Source organism: Myodes glareolus, chromosome 3 (genome assembly GCF_982192425.1).
Source record: "Myodes glareolus chromosome 3, mMyoGla1.1, whole genome shotgun sequence".
Classification (NCBI taxonomy): domain Eukaryota; kingdom Metazoa; phylum Chordata; class Mammalia; order Rodentia; family Cricetidae; genus Myodes; species Myodes glareolus.
In genome coordinates, this window is record NC_142028.1 from 11,192,078 (window position 1) to 11,208,097 (window position 16,020).

The 16,020-nt window shown below is 38.4% G+C and overlaps 1 protein-coding gene across 1 annotated transcript in view; it reads right to left on the minus strand.

The window, feature by feature from the left end:
* Positions 1 to 16,020, minus strand: part of Pde3a (phosphodiesterase 3A) — a 289,440-nt gene that overhangs the window by 110,606 nt on the left and 162,814 nt on the right. Inside the window, exon 2 of the mRNA XM_048432523.3 lies at positions 7,941 to 7,991. Within this exon, the coding sequence (XP_048288480.1) occupies positions 7,941 to 7,991 (51 nt within the window). The remainder of the gene's footprint in view (positions 1 to 7,940; positions 7,992 to 16,020) is intronic.

Here is a 16,020-nt window from a genome sequence, read left to right on the forward strand (position 1 = left end):
TATCATCCATGCCTGACATTCTCATTGCTTTTTGAAAGTTTTTAAAGGTCCTACAAGGCTGCAGTTCACTAAACCAATTCTAAGGCGTTGCAGAAGTCATGGGAATGATGCCCCAGTCCTCTAGCTAAGGTCATTCAATAAGCATTAAACATGTCCACCAATCTATAAACATGGGGCAAGTGAAAGCACAAATGCCGATGGCGATTTTCCCTTTTATTTCTGTGGACTCGTTGGATTCCTGTTTATTGATGCTCTCTGCAAAGGACCAAGGCTTTTAACAAAGTGACAGACTCAAGGTCACTTACCCGGTCACAGAAGCACATACTCCATGTAGCCAGAGCATGGCAGAGTCACCTTCTCTCCGAGGCCACTCCTGTTAGTCACTTGAGTGTGTGAATGTGGAGACAAAACCCTTCCCCTATAGTTTCTGAAAAGATTATCCCTCTGTGAGGAAACTACTTCACAAGGAGATGGTCCTCAAAATTGAAGAGTGATGTAGAGACTGAACCTGAGATCATGATGGACACAAAATGAGCAAATTCCCCTAATCCTATGTGGAGTGCCAAATCAGTCCACAGTTACCAACTCCCTCCCACCACCAGCAGAGACTATGCTATAATCTCAACCCGAGCAATTTTGCTCTCCGGACACCACTGGGCCATGTTTGGAGATAGTCTTCATTGATCATTGGAAAAAGGGACTGCCCTTGTCTCCTGCTGCCAGACACTGCAATGCACAGATAAGACAAACGGCTCTAAAATTAACACAGCTTTCTCTCATTTTCCAAGTGAATAAAAAGCAACAACTTTAGACCCACAAAATTAGTTGCCATGTATTTATGTATTTATATCATAGTTACTTGCGTGCAAAAATGTTTGTATCCGTTCATTTATTTTCTGGACTCAGAGGACAAAGGAAAGAAATACCTGTACTTTTATAACAGCATGGGAGCTCTAGACAGTGTAATGAAATGTGATTTCAAAAAAAAATCACAGAATGAAGAAAGAACATTTCAAAAAAGGAGTGTACAAACAATACAGACCTGACATCAGAAGATACATTTATATAGCCACTCTGGCCACTACTGCATGAGAAGACAAAACTCACACCTAAAGTGCATGGGGCCCAGGTACGTATCTGTTGCACAGTCCCACTACACAGAAGCAGTCTTAAACAAATTTCACAGTGTACCAGATGCAAACACAGAAAACACAAGAGTAGGTATGGAGAGAAGGCTCAATTCTCAGCATCCACATAGGGAGGCTTATACCCACCCACAACTCCAGATCTATGGGATCTGACACCTTCTTCTGGCCTCCACGAGCACATATGCATGGCCCACACACTAAATCAGTCAACAAAATCTTGATTAGAAAAGTATCAAAAAAGGAACAATTATTGGAACGACTTCTAGACTTGTAGAAAAAGTGAAAAAGCAAAAGATTGCAAGTGAAAAGACACTAAGTTTGCACAAAAAGTAACTGTGGCAGTGAAAGCTACCCAGGACACAAAATGCTAACAAGTAGTGACACACAGGGGCACTGGGAAGATGGGATAATAGCTTCCACTCTGCTCGCAGTGATCCCTCATAACAGATTCCTGGGAAATGCATTTAGGCATCATATTGAAATGTATTAAGAGAAAATAACTTTAATATATTTACATGGCATTGTTCCAGCACAATCTGGAAGACATTCATATTGCTCTTCACATTCTTTTATAAAAAAATAAATTATTTAACCCAGAAAATAAATGGCGTACCACCAAATTAGACATTTATTGGCAAGTGATTAAGTGAGCCAGCCATTCTCTGGCACACTCAGACTGAGAGGAAAGTGAGGTACAGTTGCTTCTCACCAAATTCAGCCAGGACACTAGCTAACTGGGCTTGGGAAATGTTCCCTAGTCTAGCATTTGCACAGACTGGCATCTCCAGGATACCACAGACAATTAGGTATCTACCACCAACATAGTTCAGAGGCTGCAGTGCACTAGATAACATTTTCCACCAATCTGTCCAGCTACCTTCTTGTTTTGCACACTTCCAAATTCAATTATTTATGAAAAGTGAAATCAGAATCTCATCATCTACAGCAAGACTTCAGCCACACCAATAACTGTTCTTAGGGCACCACCTTCATTCCTGCTGACAAAGCTGGGCTGTGAGGAGGACATCAATAATTCACCATAGGGGAAAGATGAATAAAAGTCTTTTAGTTTTCTGCTTGTCAAAATGATAGGAAGCTCGTAGCTTCACATGTTGTACTAATCTTTCCCACTGGACCATGCACTGGGTGACAAGTAAATCTGGGGTCCCTGAAATTCCCACTTCCACTTAGGCCCCTTCATAGGACAGTGATTTTTCTGTTGCTTCTCTTTACTTCCCACTGGAAAGATTTTCATCAAGAATTTAATGGGAAAAAAAAACATAATTGCCTTCTGAGAATGTCATGCCCTGACTTCATGTGGTATTACTGGGAACAATGCCACATGAAGGATCTCTGCGTGATCCTGGAAGTTTATTTATCATTTAACATTTTTCCTATATTTGGAGGATCTAACAATTGAGAGCAGATGCTTTAAAAAGCAGAGAGTAGAAGCAAGAAAGATTAACTGCAAACCTGTAAGCTGGTGGATTAAGTCGGAGATTTCTGGACTACGACACAAACAAACAAACCTGAATGAAGTTCTTGCAGAATCTAAACAAGGATATGCAAGTAGGCAATGAAATTTATCCAAAGCAAGATAGGTATGCTCTCAAATCAAAGCTGCACATCCTTAAATATTAAAATAGTACAGTTATGTTATAACCTTGAAGGAGGAAGGCAAATTTGAGAAAATTCTTATTTTTAAAAAAGAAAAGAATCCTTAAGAAGTCAACCCTAGCCCAGTAAAGATGAAAGTTGGCCTTAGATAAAACTAAATGCTCAGAAAAATTGCTTGCTATCAATTCTATAAAGAATGAAAATTCTTTTGTTCAATGTTGATTCCTCAAAGGTTAAAAAATTACCTGAGATATATTCATGTGTTCCCTTTAAAAATACATGTATTTATTGTGTGTATGTTTGTTCACATGCATGGGCCAGAGGGCCACATGCAGGAACTTTTTCCTCTAGCATGTAACTTCTGGGTACTGAACCAAAGTTACCATCAAGTTTGGAAGTAAGTACTGTACCAGTTAAGCCATCTCGTTATCCTCCGTATTTATGTTATTCTATTTTTTAAAAAGGGATTTGTTAGCTTTTATTTTACATGCTTGAGTGTTTGTCTCCATGTATGTAAGCACCATTTGTGTGACTTGTACCAACAAAGGGCAGAGGAAGGCATTAGAGAGGGTTTGTCTCCATATATGCATGGACAGTCTGTGTGCCTGGTACCCATGGAGATCAGAAGAGGGCATGAGATTTCCTAGGACTGGAGACGCAGAGAGAGTAAGTTACCACCTGTGTGATGGGGACCAAAACTGGGTCCTCTGCAAGAGTGGCGTGCACTGTCAGTTACTGAGCCGTTTCCTCGCCCTGCCATATTTGGCTTCGGATAAACCCAGGAGAATTTAACGTTCAGAACACTATGCACTGCTAATAAAACAGCTCTACAGTTTGTGATAGGCTACCTACCAACTAATTAATTAATTATTAAGATAAGATCTTGCCCTAAAGCTCAAGTTGCCCCTCAAACACTTTGTCTCACACTTCTAAATGCTGGGGTAACCGGTATGAGCGGTTACCCCTGCTTTAGTTAAGTTTCCTTGATGTTCACAGCTCAGATCAACCTTTCTTTAGATATCTACAACATTCATTCCACCATTGAAGATCTCCCATCACACACACACACACACACACACATGCACGCACGCGTGCTCGCAGGCATGCAGGCACCCTGCCTACCAAGAGAAGGTAAAGACCTTAGGTTGGCAGCCTACTTACCATTTTGTATGATTGGTCCCATTTCTTCCCTAGCTGTGGTACAAGTATCTTATTACTTTTTCAAAGCCTTTTCCATATGTGCTTGTGATCTGGGGAGGGGGTTCTCCACTATCCTGTTTATCTGAGAACATAATCAGTTCTGTTGGTCTGGAGTAAATGGCCGGGACAGAGTGGGAGGAGGAGGTGGACTGCATGAAAGAAAACCTTACACGCAGAAGGCAGAGGGAGCCCTCTGAGGAAGCTGCCTTTTGCCCCGTGACAGCACTTTGCACAGTCATTAGGCAGCAGCTGGTGGAGCTGCTTCAGCCTGTTTTCTTCCACATTGTGTCTGCTGATAACTAAGAATACTCAGCATTTCACTCCCTCCTATGGCTGCCCCTCTCCAGTCCTCCCTTTCTTTGAACAGAGCTTTTCCATTTTACCATAATCTTGGATCAACTCCTGGATTCTTGTTTCTACCACACTTCTTTATGAAAAGAACTTTGCTCACGCTCACTAGTGGCTTAGTGGTCCACCCAGAGGTATTTCCCATGATTCTCATTTCCCTGAGTCTGGGGTCTCAGCCTTCTTTTCCCTGATGATACTGCTTAGTTATCTCATTTTTTCTCTTTGCTGACTTCTGAGACCATGTACACACAGCACCTCCCCCCTCTGGCCTCCTCTCAGTTCTACCAGGGAGTAATTCCCAAGAAGCAGCCTCTCTCCTGTTTTTCTTTTCAACTATTCTTCTGGGAGTCTATCTGCTGCTGTAGTTAAACTGCCACATGTGCAACTGGCATTTCCAGTTTGAGATTTCCTCTCTTCTGGCCACGGTGCAGCTAGAAAGGTCCCTTTGACTCCCCATGGGAGGCCTTACCCTTTCTCAGGAGTTCATGGAAGGGGTAGAAATGAGGGAGGGGGAGGGAATGGGAGGAGAGGAAGGAGAGGAGAATGTGATTGGCATGTAAAATAAATTTTAATTTTTTTTAAAGAAAAAAAAACATTCGTGTAAAGCTTACTTCTGCAATTACCACCCAGGCCCCTCATTTGCCAGCGCTCGCCCTGAAGTTCCCGTTTTCCCTTTGAAGGCTTCTGTTTATGGCACAGAATCTCCCAATACTCAAACTCTTGGCCTTCCTTACATCTCCCCTACAATCTCATCAACATCATACGGCATTCTCCGTCTCAGCCCTGTGACAGTATCCATCCCATGAATACTGTGTGACACTTACATCAAGTTTCCTGTAACATGCTTACCCAATAGGTTTTAAAGAGGTGCCAGACATGAAACTTACATACACCCAGATATGTCCCAGTTCAGACCGCTACTCAAATGCTTTTATTGTCCCCACTATACACCTCCAGAGGCTTGCATAACATCTAAAGCTCTGGTACCGTTTCTATTAAGTAGTACTCATTCTACTAGACAGAAAGAACTACCAAAATCCTATTGCATTTTGTTTATTTACCAGGGTTTATTTTTCTACCAAAGGCCATATGTGGGAGTTACAAATAGGAAAATTGCTTTATCTATTTCCAATATTTATTTTATTATTTTTAGTAAAGTATATGATTAATGGGTCTATGGAGGTGGAGTATGCCCATGTGTATCAGGTTCTACAAGACCAGGAGTTTCAGATGTTTTGTAGCTGAACTTACAGGTGGTTATAAGCCACCTAACATGAATACTAGGAATGGGTCCTCTGTAAGAACAGCAACCACTGAGCCATCTCTCCATACCCCGACAATTTCTCTATTTCAAGCCATAACCACATTTACTTAGAGTAAGGGCTTACAAACCATTCTAAATTAAACCAAACTGAGATGATTCTTTACCAAGGTCTCCGAATATTAGTAAACTATTAAAGGAGAGGCTTTCAGATGAAGCACGCTTGGAATTCCCTTTGAAAGGCTGAACTGTTTCACAATGTACTGTTTTTCAAAGGACAGTAAGAGAAAAAGGGATTAATGCTCTACCCAACATGTTGGAATTTTATGGTAGTAATGTAGAAAGAAAATTAGAATTAGGTCAGGGATGCTACCTAGTGCTTCCTTTATCTTTCTGGGATTTCTGAAGGATAAAAGATTCACCATTAACTGATATTACTTCTTAGTGGGCATTTTTACTTTGACGATTTTCATTTAACTTGAACAATCAAAGTGGGATGAATGTATACATTATTGAGAGGAATTACTCTTCTGGCTGAAAGGCAAAAAAGCCCTTGCTGTGCATGATAAAATATAAATTACACTACAGTGGACCATAGAGAAGCACAGTTTTAAAGAATATATGTAGATATTTTACTATATATTCTTTTAACAGTACATGTCTTCAAGAGTTACTTGGCTATTATGAACATCAAAGCATTTGGAGAGTAATAAGCAGAAACTGTGGACTTATTTATGTGATTTACTTATTAACTATTCTAATAAATCTTTTTAATTTGTAGTTATGTGTATGTGTGCACATTTATGTGTGGAGTGACCCTGGGCCCAGAGACATCAGATGTCCTGGAGCTGGAGTTACAGGGATTGTTTGATTCACCCAGTGTGGGTACTAGGGACCAAATTCTGGTCCTCTGCAAGACTTGTTATTTCTCTTAATCACTAAGCTGTATTTCAGTCCTGGACTGTTTATTTTATTGTTGGTTTGAAATCATAATTTATTCTGTTCATCTCAACAACACATTACCCACAGGAATTTTGCAGGAAATTGTGACTTAAGATATTATAGATGTGAACAGAGAGAAAAGTACCAGAGAAAATGGAAGATGAGAAAAAAGACACAGTGTTTGGGATAATCCGGATTCAAAGGAATTTGTTTATATTAGTTATTCAGACAAAAAGGTCACAGCTCCTCTGAAAACGGACTCACATTATAATCTCAATTTTTAGCTCCAACTCCATCACTGCTATTTAAGACTGTACACTCAGTAAGATATTTTACCTAAATAGCTTAATAGAAATAATTAATAGAAGATTTGTTTTTTAAAAATAATGAATAAGCATGGGTTGAAGTTTCAAAAAAAATCATAGCTTCTAAGAGCAGAATAGAAAGCATCCATTGGCTTGACTTCATTTTCTCGGTGAGGGTCACAAACAGTTATCCACACACACAGTAGTGACACAGGCACGCATAGCTATAAAATTATGTTCAGTAGCAGCTCACATTTGACAACGAAACACATAAATACACAACACATTCACATACGTGAATCCAGAGTTAAGAATTTCAACCAATATATATATGTTTATTTGTGGAAGGGAGTCATGGGGGTCATGTTTACAGTCAGGTAAATAGAGGCTGTTATAAAAATATTTTTCTACATTTTTACAAAACATACTTGGAGGAAAAGGAATATTCTGAGTGTGAAACACAGCCTTTATTCAGTCAGGCAATGTAATTATGGAAAAAAACATATCCACATTGTCTAATTAGGTCATTAAAAAACATAAATGCGTCATGGAAGCTTTTCCTTTTGCATAAGACATAAAATGAGACAATGAAAACAGTCTGGTAATATAGAAAGGTCGAGAATTTGTTTCTTTTCAAAAATAATAGGTCCTTTCATCTTTCTTTTTCCTTAGACAAAGACAATTAATTTAGAGACAAAATCTTCTAATTAGTTCATAGTTTACCCATGATTATATTTCAGAATATTTAACCAGAAACAGGAAAATAGAGGAGGGGATAAAGAAAATACACGGAAAATTGTCAAAGGAAGTGAATGAAATCAAGAGAGTGGGCTGTTGATCAAAATGTGTCCTGTAGAGTCAAGATGAATATAAAGTTCACATTCACATAACACCAAGCAATCTGGGAAACCAGAAATGTCTCAGGAGGAAAAGACTGACATCTGCCTGTGGGTCTTGAAATCCAGGCTTTAATTACAGCTAACTTAAATAAAAACAAATGGCATGTTGTTTTGCCTCTTCCTCTCTCTCTGCTGATTATTATTTCTTGAATTTCACAGGATCTCATTCTTCAAAACATTAAGAAACGGAACCTGAAAAAGTGAAGGAGAAGATATTTACCTGGGATCCTCGTGGCCCTCTTTTGTGGTCCCATTCTGAATGACCCATAAGCTGTGAAGACAAGAGGGTAATTATGGTAAATCATATGCATATTTTATGTCACCAACATTTTTATTCTTGCTTCGAAAGAATAATTAAGCAGCTAACATCTGTGTTCTAATAGTAAGAGTATTGAGTAGACATCATGAGTAAATTAACATGAAGGAATAAACTGTCCTGATAACTAGTATTCCGAACTCTACGGGTAACAATGGTACCCGGATAGCTTTGGTAGGAAGAATCTGCTGTGCATGGCTTTACCCCTCTTTGCCGGGGAAATTCTAGACACATGTCAAATTGTGCAAAGCTTCACTTTCATGTCAGTAAGCCTGTGGTTACCCAGAGAAATAAACAGCGTAAGTTGCTCAGTGGGGCTGTGTGTTGCGCTGTCAGCAAGAGGAAGCAGAAGGCTACTTTTATTTTTAGTAATTTTAAACTATACATGTATATATAACTATACAAAACCATTGTCCTTAACATTTTATATCGTTTTAAGGCTAGAGAGATGGCTCATTGGTTAAGAGCTCTTGTTCCTCTTAAGAAGTACCCAGATTCTGTTCTAGCACCTATATGCTTGTAACCAACTGTCCTAAATGCTAGTTCCAGGGGTTTTGATGGACATCGAAGGACAGCAGACATACACATGGTGCATAGACATACATGCAGAAAAAATAGCCATATACATAAAACAGAAATAAAAATAAGTCTTAAAAAGGCATACTGTTTGAACTAAGTAAACCAAAATATAAAACTCCAGTAACAGTATATTAAAATCTGTTATCCAACATAAGACAAAATCAGCCAGTAGGTATGAGAAAAATACAGAGGGAAATTATAATTTGACTTCAAAATCTTTAACAAAAATTGAATGAGAAACCCTTGTGACATGATAAGGCAAAAATAAACTCAGGTAATAATTTATGCTACTCATTTTACAAGTCATAGCTGGCCATCGTATTCAGCAGAGCCACTGCAATGATTTAATTATAGTTTGGCTTACACATCATTTGGGCAAAATGATCCAACTAACCATTATGCAAAATTAAATGTTCACACAGTTCATATTTCTTTATGCTTTAATTTTAAATTTTTGATTTATGGGTACTGCCTTTTCTGGTAAATGCTCATTAATTCTAATTTAAAGCTGATGAGGTTCACAAATACTAATCAATCAGTCAAAAATTAATATGGTTTATAAATATTTAAATTAGAGCTTTTAATTATTTATTCTCTAGAACTATCAAAAACAATTCTTGACACATTTCAATTGTCAGCCTCTTTGTGGCTTTGGGATTGGCTCATACTAAGAGCAGGAAGGAGAGGACCTCTGCACATAACCCAGTGGCATGATGACGTGAGCTCTAAGCTGGTGGTCAAATGATTTGGTAGAGTGTTTGAGAAAGAATACTTGGATAGGAGGCTGGCTCCTATGATCATCACTTTCCCTAATAATGATTTCATGTCACAGAGTGAGAATAACCTGGCAAAGTCTGCTACATGGCTATCATAGTAAACAGGTCAATTCATTATCTAAATGAAAATTATAATACATATTCCATGCATTAAAGAGAGAATATTTGCCTGTGACATCTGGTCAAGAAGGCAATGATTTTCTCAGACCAGAAAGAAAACCATGATGTTTCTCCTCTCCCTGTCACTAATATCTTACTTACGTTGATGTTTTAAACCCAAGAGTAATGTTATTTCTAATGTATACTGATTTGAGTCATCATGTATTACAGAACGGAAGATCAATTCAAGATCAACTCAATTCTTTGTAATCACAGTTTTTAGGAATACTGCAAAAACTCACTGTCTAAATTTGGCTTAAAATAAGCGGTATAATTTGCCAAATTTGCCAAAATTTGTCAAGTGTGTTACCTATCAGAGACAAGAATTTCTCAGCATCAAATCATAAACTGATTAGACAGCATTAGTGTAAATGAATTCTATTTTATTCTATTATGAATATATGACTCATTTCATTTGAAAGATATGAGCTGACCAAGAATGTGGTTTGTTTGCATTAAGATTTATTTATTTTTAGTGTGTGTGTGTGTGTGTGCCTGCATTAGTTTATGCACACCATGTACATACAGAAGCCTGTAGGGGCCAGCATAGGGAGGAGGGAGGACATCAGATCCCCTGGAACATTATTTACAGACGGTTGTCAACTGCCTGTGTGTGCTAGGAGTCATAGTCACATCCTTTACAAGAATACTGGTTAGCTGCTGAGCCATCTCACCAGCCCAAGACTGTGGTATAATTTTTTTAATGTAGACTACTGCTACTATTTTCAATGTCATCAAAAGTTACATGTGATTTCTATAGCATATGCAAAATGTAAATGAAAAGCAATTAACTCTGAATTTGTTAAATGAGATAAAGAAATGTTCTTAATAAGGAGGGCATCAAAGAAAAATAATTGGATGTTTCCCCTGATGAATTTAAGGCTTTTACCCTTAAATTCTATTTTTAATAAAAATGATTTGAGCTTAAATTATCATTTATTATTTCAGTGTTGAATGTATGGGGCTTATTACAATATTTTTTGTGATTGTTTATAATACAGAAGCTGTGGCAAATATTCCTAGAAAAACAGAACCACAAGGCAAAGGGTTTTAGAAAGTGCTTAGAAGTTCTGCAGCCAACTCTCTAGGCTGGTGATTGTAAGTAAAAAGGAAGGCAGTATGCATACGGAAGCCCATGAACTTCTGAGTGAAGTACAAACTATTGTTATTCTATCAACAAGAAAGCCAGATACGCTTTTGATCAATCTGATAGATTTAGTGCTACCTCACAGTGCTACCTCACAGATGATCAAAGCTGTCAGGGGATTAGATTTATTAAAAAAAAAGAAAACATTCATGGGCCAAGGACAACAGGGAACAGAAGTAGAAACTGGACAGTTTTCTTCATTCAATCTATCCCATATGGACTAAATCTTTGAGATAAATGAATAGCAGCAGGGCACCTAAGCAACTCTGGAAAACCTATCTGAAAGTATTAACTCCTTTTGAGATAGTCCTTTGTTAAGAGCAGTGTGTATGACTTTATGATGTCTTAAATATAAGAGAGAGAAAGAGAGAGGAGCCCTGGAAAATACATAAGGTCTGGGGAGGCACGCATGCTCTCATTAAAGACTACACGGCTACTTAACTCAGAAGGAGAAAACTGTCTATTTGTCACCATCTATTAACACATTTTTCCCTGGCTATTCACTGTGATTTCTCCTTGGAGAAGTGACACTTGATAAGTAGCTTACCAGAAGGTTTGAGGGCATATAGGTCACCAAGGATAACCTTACACATGACAGGCAAAAATCTTTCCATAGGATGAAGAAGTCTTGAGAGAGAGACAGGGCATGGGGTGGGGGTGGGGGGCGGCGGGGGCGCGGTCCCTTGTGTCTTTTTTCAGTTTTCATGAACCAAGAAGAGCAAAATAAAGATATTTAAATTTATTCCTGGTGGACAAACTACATGTTCTTCAAGAGAGACAAGCTTGTCACAGGAAGCATTCAGAACATCCCGGTCTTTTGACACTGAGTCATTTTCGTCGTTACAAAATAAATTCCTGCTTCTTTCCATCCTATTCGCAATAATAAATTTCTGCATCACGGCCTTCAGCTAACAGTATGTTGCACAACGCTGCCTTCCAAGGAAAACAAAACCGCTGCCAAGCACAGAATTCACGAAGTTCACAGGAGTGGCCAGAAGGCAACAGGGAAGCATTAAGGCTCTGTCTGAGCAGAGATATTTTTAAGAGTGCCGTGAGAAATGACAAGGGCTGGCATGGCGTCTCCTTAGGTAAGATGTTTTCAGCTGATGTTGATAGAGCTTTACTTTGCCACTTTCTCCCGTTATTTGTTTCTTTATATAAAAACAAATGCCTTTACAGAGGCATCTTGAAAGAGTGGCTAATGAAAGTCTGCAAAGCTGCAAGAGAACTGAGAATCTGTGAGAAAGAAGAAATTATTCCTAGCATATATTTTAAAAGATGAGGAAAAATAATTAGTTGAGCCTCATGTAGTAGGCCTATCCTATTGAGCACTTGACTTAGCACATGAAAAGGTTTGAGAGGGATTCTCAGCCTCACATGGAGTGAGGGGAGGGAGAGACTCAGAAAATGATCAGAGCTTGGGAGGGTATGGCCTTTTGGCTCCATGTTTAGTTTGATGGCCATGGAGTTTTCAGTGTGGTGAGCACGTTCAAATTTATTTAGCCTTGGCATGCTATCCCTCTGGCACATGCTTTTCAATCTCTTGGTAGGTAGGTTTTCCCACTCCAGAATTCTGTATGAGAATATGGCCACCTTGCTGGTTTCATGTGCACAAAGGTTGCCAAGGTGAAGCTTTCAGGACTGGGAGATATGCAACTGAGCGTTCGAGCCAGCACAGCCCTTGTCTGCTTTGGTCCTTGATGCTCGTTTCTTTGTCTACTGTTGTCAAGAGTGGGATGTCAATACTACCCTGTGCCCTTCAAGCAAGGGGCAATGGAAGTTTGCTTTCGATCTGACTAAGTCATATATAAGCCAACATAATCACAGAGTCTCCCACACTTTGTTTCTTAGCCCTCCTGGGATCTACATTCAAGACCTGAGACTTTGCAAGATATAATATAGATCATAAGGAAAACAATTTACTGCCCTTCATAATTAAATGCCTAAACTAGGAAACATTCACAGCTGCCTTTGGGTGGGACCAGATATAACTACCTGCCTGCCTCATAAACAGCCTTCATTACAGTTTCTTAATTACCCCACACCCTTACATCAACTTTAGGTTACAAGGTATTATCAGTGATGCTGACTTTATTTAAGGTTTTACAGGGGAGGCAGAAGAGTTAGTTACATTACAGAGAACACAGTCAAGAGCCCTGAAAGTAAGAACCTCTAGGGAGCACACAGTTCCTCCATTCCCAACTGTGTCCTGGTGTCCTTTGTGACAGGGTAAAGCAAATGAGTCTTTTTCAAGTTAGTAGTTCCAGTTTTTCTTGCCTCCAGAATCTTTCCCAAGATCAAACAAATACCTTTGTGAACATCCCAGGGCAATAGAGCCTTTCCTATGTTCTCCTTCTTACATTGTCAGAAAAAGCAGCAAGAAAAAAAAAGGAGTTCCTTAGAACTACCATGTGAAAAATGATGATGATAATGATGATGATGGTGTGTGTGTGTGTGTGTGTGTGTGTGTGTGTGTGTGTGTGTATGTGTGTCTCTGTGTGCGTATGTTTAGATGTGGGAGGTTATCTTTGGATATTGGTATTTAGCTATTATCTACCATTTTTGATTTTGAGATGGGTTCTCTTATTAGCCTGAAATTCACCACCTAGTCTAGGCTGGTTAATTAGCGAGTTCCAGAGACCCCTATCTTTGCTTCCCCAGCACCACGATTACACTTTGGTTTCTGTTTTTTGTTTTTTGGTTTTGTGTGTGTGTTCAGGGGGTGGTACTCAGGATTGAACTCACGTCCTTGTGCTTCTGTGGCAACTATTTTGCCAGTTGAGCCATCTCTCTTCAGAAATAGAGCATTACACACCTGAAACAACCCACTGAAGGACTGAAATTTGTGGAGACTTTTTCTTTTCACAGATAGTCATGAGGCCCTTAACTCCATCCACCCTGAACCTCTGATCCTGACTCTAACCTGGCAGCCAGTAGTAAGTCCAGACCATGAAGGAAGAAGACTTCATGGGGCAACTCAGATGAGCTTGTGTTTGAAACCTCAGCTACTCCACGGCAAGTCCTATGTCTCTGCTACGTGTAATGTTCTAACACTTGAGTTCAGGTGGTTTAATAATTCTCCTTTGCCTTCCCCCTCACAATGACAATCAGTTCACTAAAGTTATGCTGCTAAATCTTACAAATATTAGTGAAATGACATCTGGATTATGCATAACATTTATGCCATGTGTGCACTGATAATTCTCAGTGCAGGAACTCTTTCTGATCAATCAGCCATCACACTTAACAGCTCTTTCCTGTAAGAAAAAATACGCTCATGATTCTGTGTGCGGAAATTTCGTTAGTGATATTTCAACCCACACTGGTTATTAAAGTCTGGGGAAGTCTTCAAGGAAGGAGATTTAATTTAAACATTCCATGGAACCTTTCTTTCTGTTTAAAGAAAGATTAGCAATTTTCTATGAAATAGATTTTCCGCAATCTGCTCTGTGGTTTTCTGAACATTTTTCTTATAATTTATTCTCTTTCATTATTAAAAGAATCATGTGACTTTGTTTTATGAATATAAAATGAATTCAAAGATGCAGGGTAGAAGCAATTACATAGTAATTGAACAGAAATTAAAATCTAGGTCAGTTAGGTGCAAATCATATTGCTTCTTTTTCCTACTGTTTTGCTGTTGGCGTAAATAATCAGATTCCACAGTCTCTTGGGTCTTTAGCACAGGACCATTTTGGTGGGGAGAAAGAAAGACACAAGATTTTATCTTCCTTCATTTGGGAACTCATTGCAGATGTTAGTGAGATAGATTTATTTCTTCATATCTACTTCCTCTCATATTCTCCAACTTTTTTAAGACTGTAGAGCATGAGAAAAAAATGTAATTTTTCAAACACTGTAAATTGATGATACTTCACGCCAATAGCTGTGCATTCATCTCTAAGGATACAGTAAAGCATATATTGCTGCTTAGCTACCGACTTTTCTTTGGGCACAGCTCATTAGTACCACACATTCATTCCTGAAATCACTCATTCATCCATTCACTCTTTCAGCACAAATTAGTTGCACATATTTAGCTCTATGTTCTACGAAAATGTAACAAGGGTGCAATTTCCCAAGCTCAAGGCTCCTTGTAAGACCTTCTGAATCATTAATTAGGAGTAAGAAGTGATGATCCATATGAATTCATCAGGTTAACTGCTTCAAATCTCACCTCAGACATGATGTTGACTTATGAGTTACATGATCTTGGTACAGCGATCTTGGCATACCATCTGTTATTTTATCTTGACTAATGATCATTTCATATTGTCACCACACTTGAGTTCTTTCAGAAGAGTACAATTCAGATATATGTAGGTACTTCTAAATAGACTGAATGAAGGAAAAACTCATTCCTTGACTAGACGAATACTCACTTACAAAATCTGATCAACTTCAAAATTAAAACTATTTGTCATGCATCATGAATTAAAGTCATATGTAGTACATATGCATAATCATGAGTTCTGCACAGCTTCACAAATCAGATTGAGACTGATTTTCTATAAAGCAATTGGAAAACCCTTTATTTTAATATATTTTGTCCCTATGGTGGTGGAAGAAGGGGACTTGAACCCTAATCAATGTTTTGGAAAGATCACCTGGGGGCAAAGCTACAAGTTGGCTCAACAAACAGAAGTCTGGCTCCAACCTTCACATTTATTATTTACTAGTTGGAAATACAATCAATTTCCCAGTGCAAACAATAGGTCTAGAAACACAAGCAAACAAAAGGCTGGGTTTACCTCTATAGTAGAGCATGCACAAGGTCCAAGGTTCAATCCCCACACTGCCACAAAATACCTGATTTCTAAAAAAAGTAAAGCAAACTAACAATGTAAGAATCACTACTCCCAATTCTGTGAGAATATTCTATAACAGCTCATGAGAAAAACTTCATATGTTCTGGGCAGATGAAACAAAACAATTTCTATAAAAATAAAACATAAAGGCATTATGACTGTAATTTATTAAGTCCACAGACTTTAAGTTCAGTTGAAACTCAAATCACTGATCACTTCTGAGTGCAATCGTAAATCTGCACTTTACAGTTTATTACACAATGTCTTGTATTATTTCTGGTAATTTGGATAATTATATGGGAAACAAAAAAATGCGGGACTTCACTTGCTGTTTCTAAATATTTACCTGCTGTTAGGCTGGATCGGGTTAACGGTTTTCAGTTTCTTTATACATTTAGATTCCAATACATAATAGCTCATGAAAAGACTCTTTCAAGGCTGTTTTCCACAGAAAATTATTAAAATGCAGTCAAACCTACAGTGGAGACTTCATGAAATTAATCTATAAAAATGAT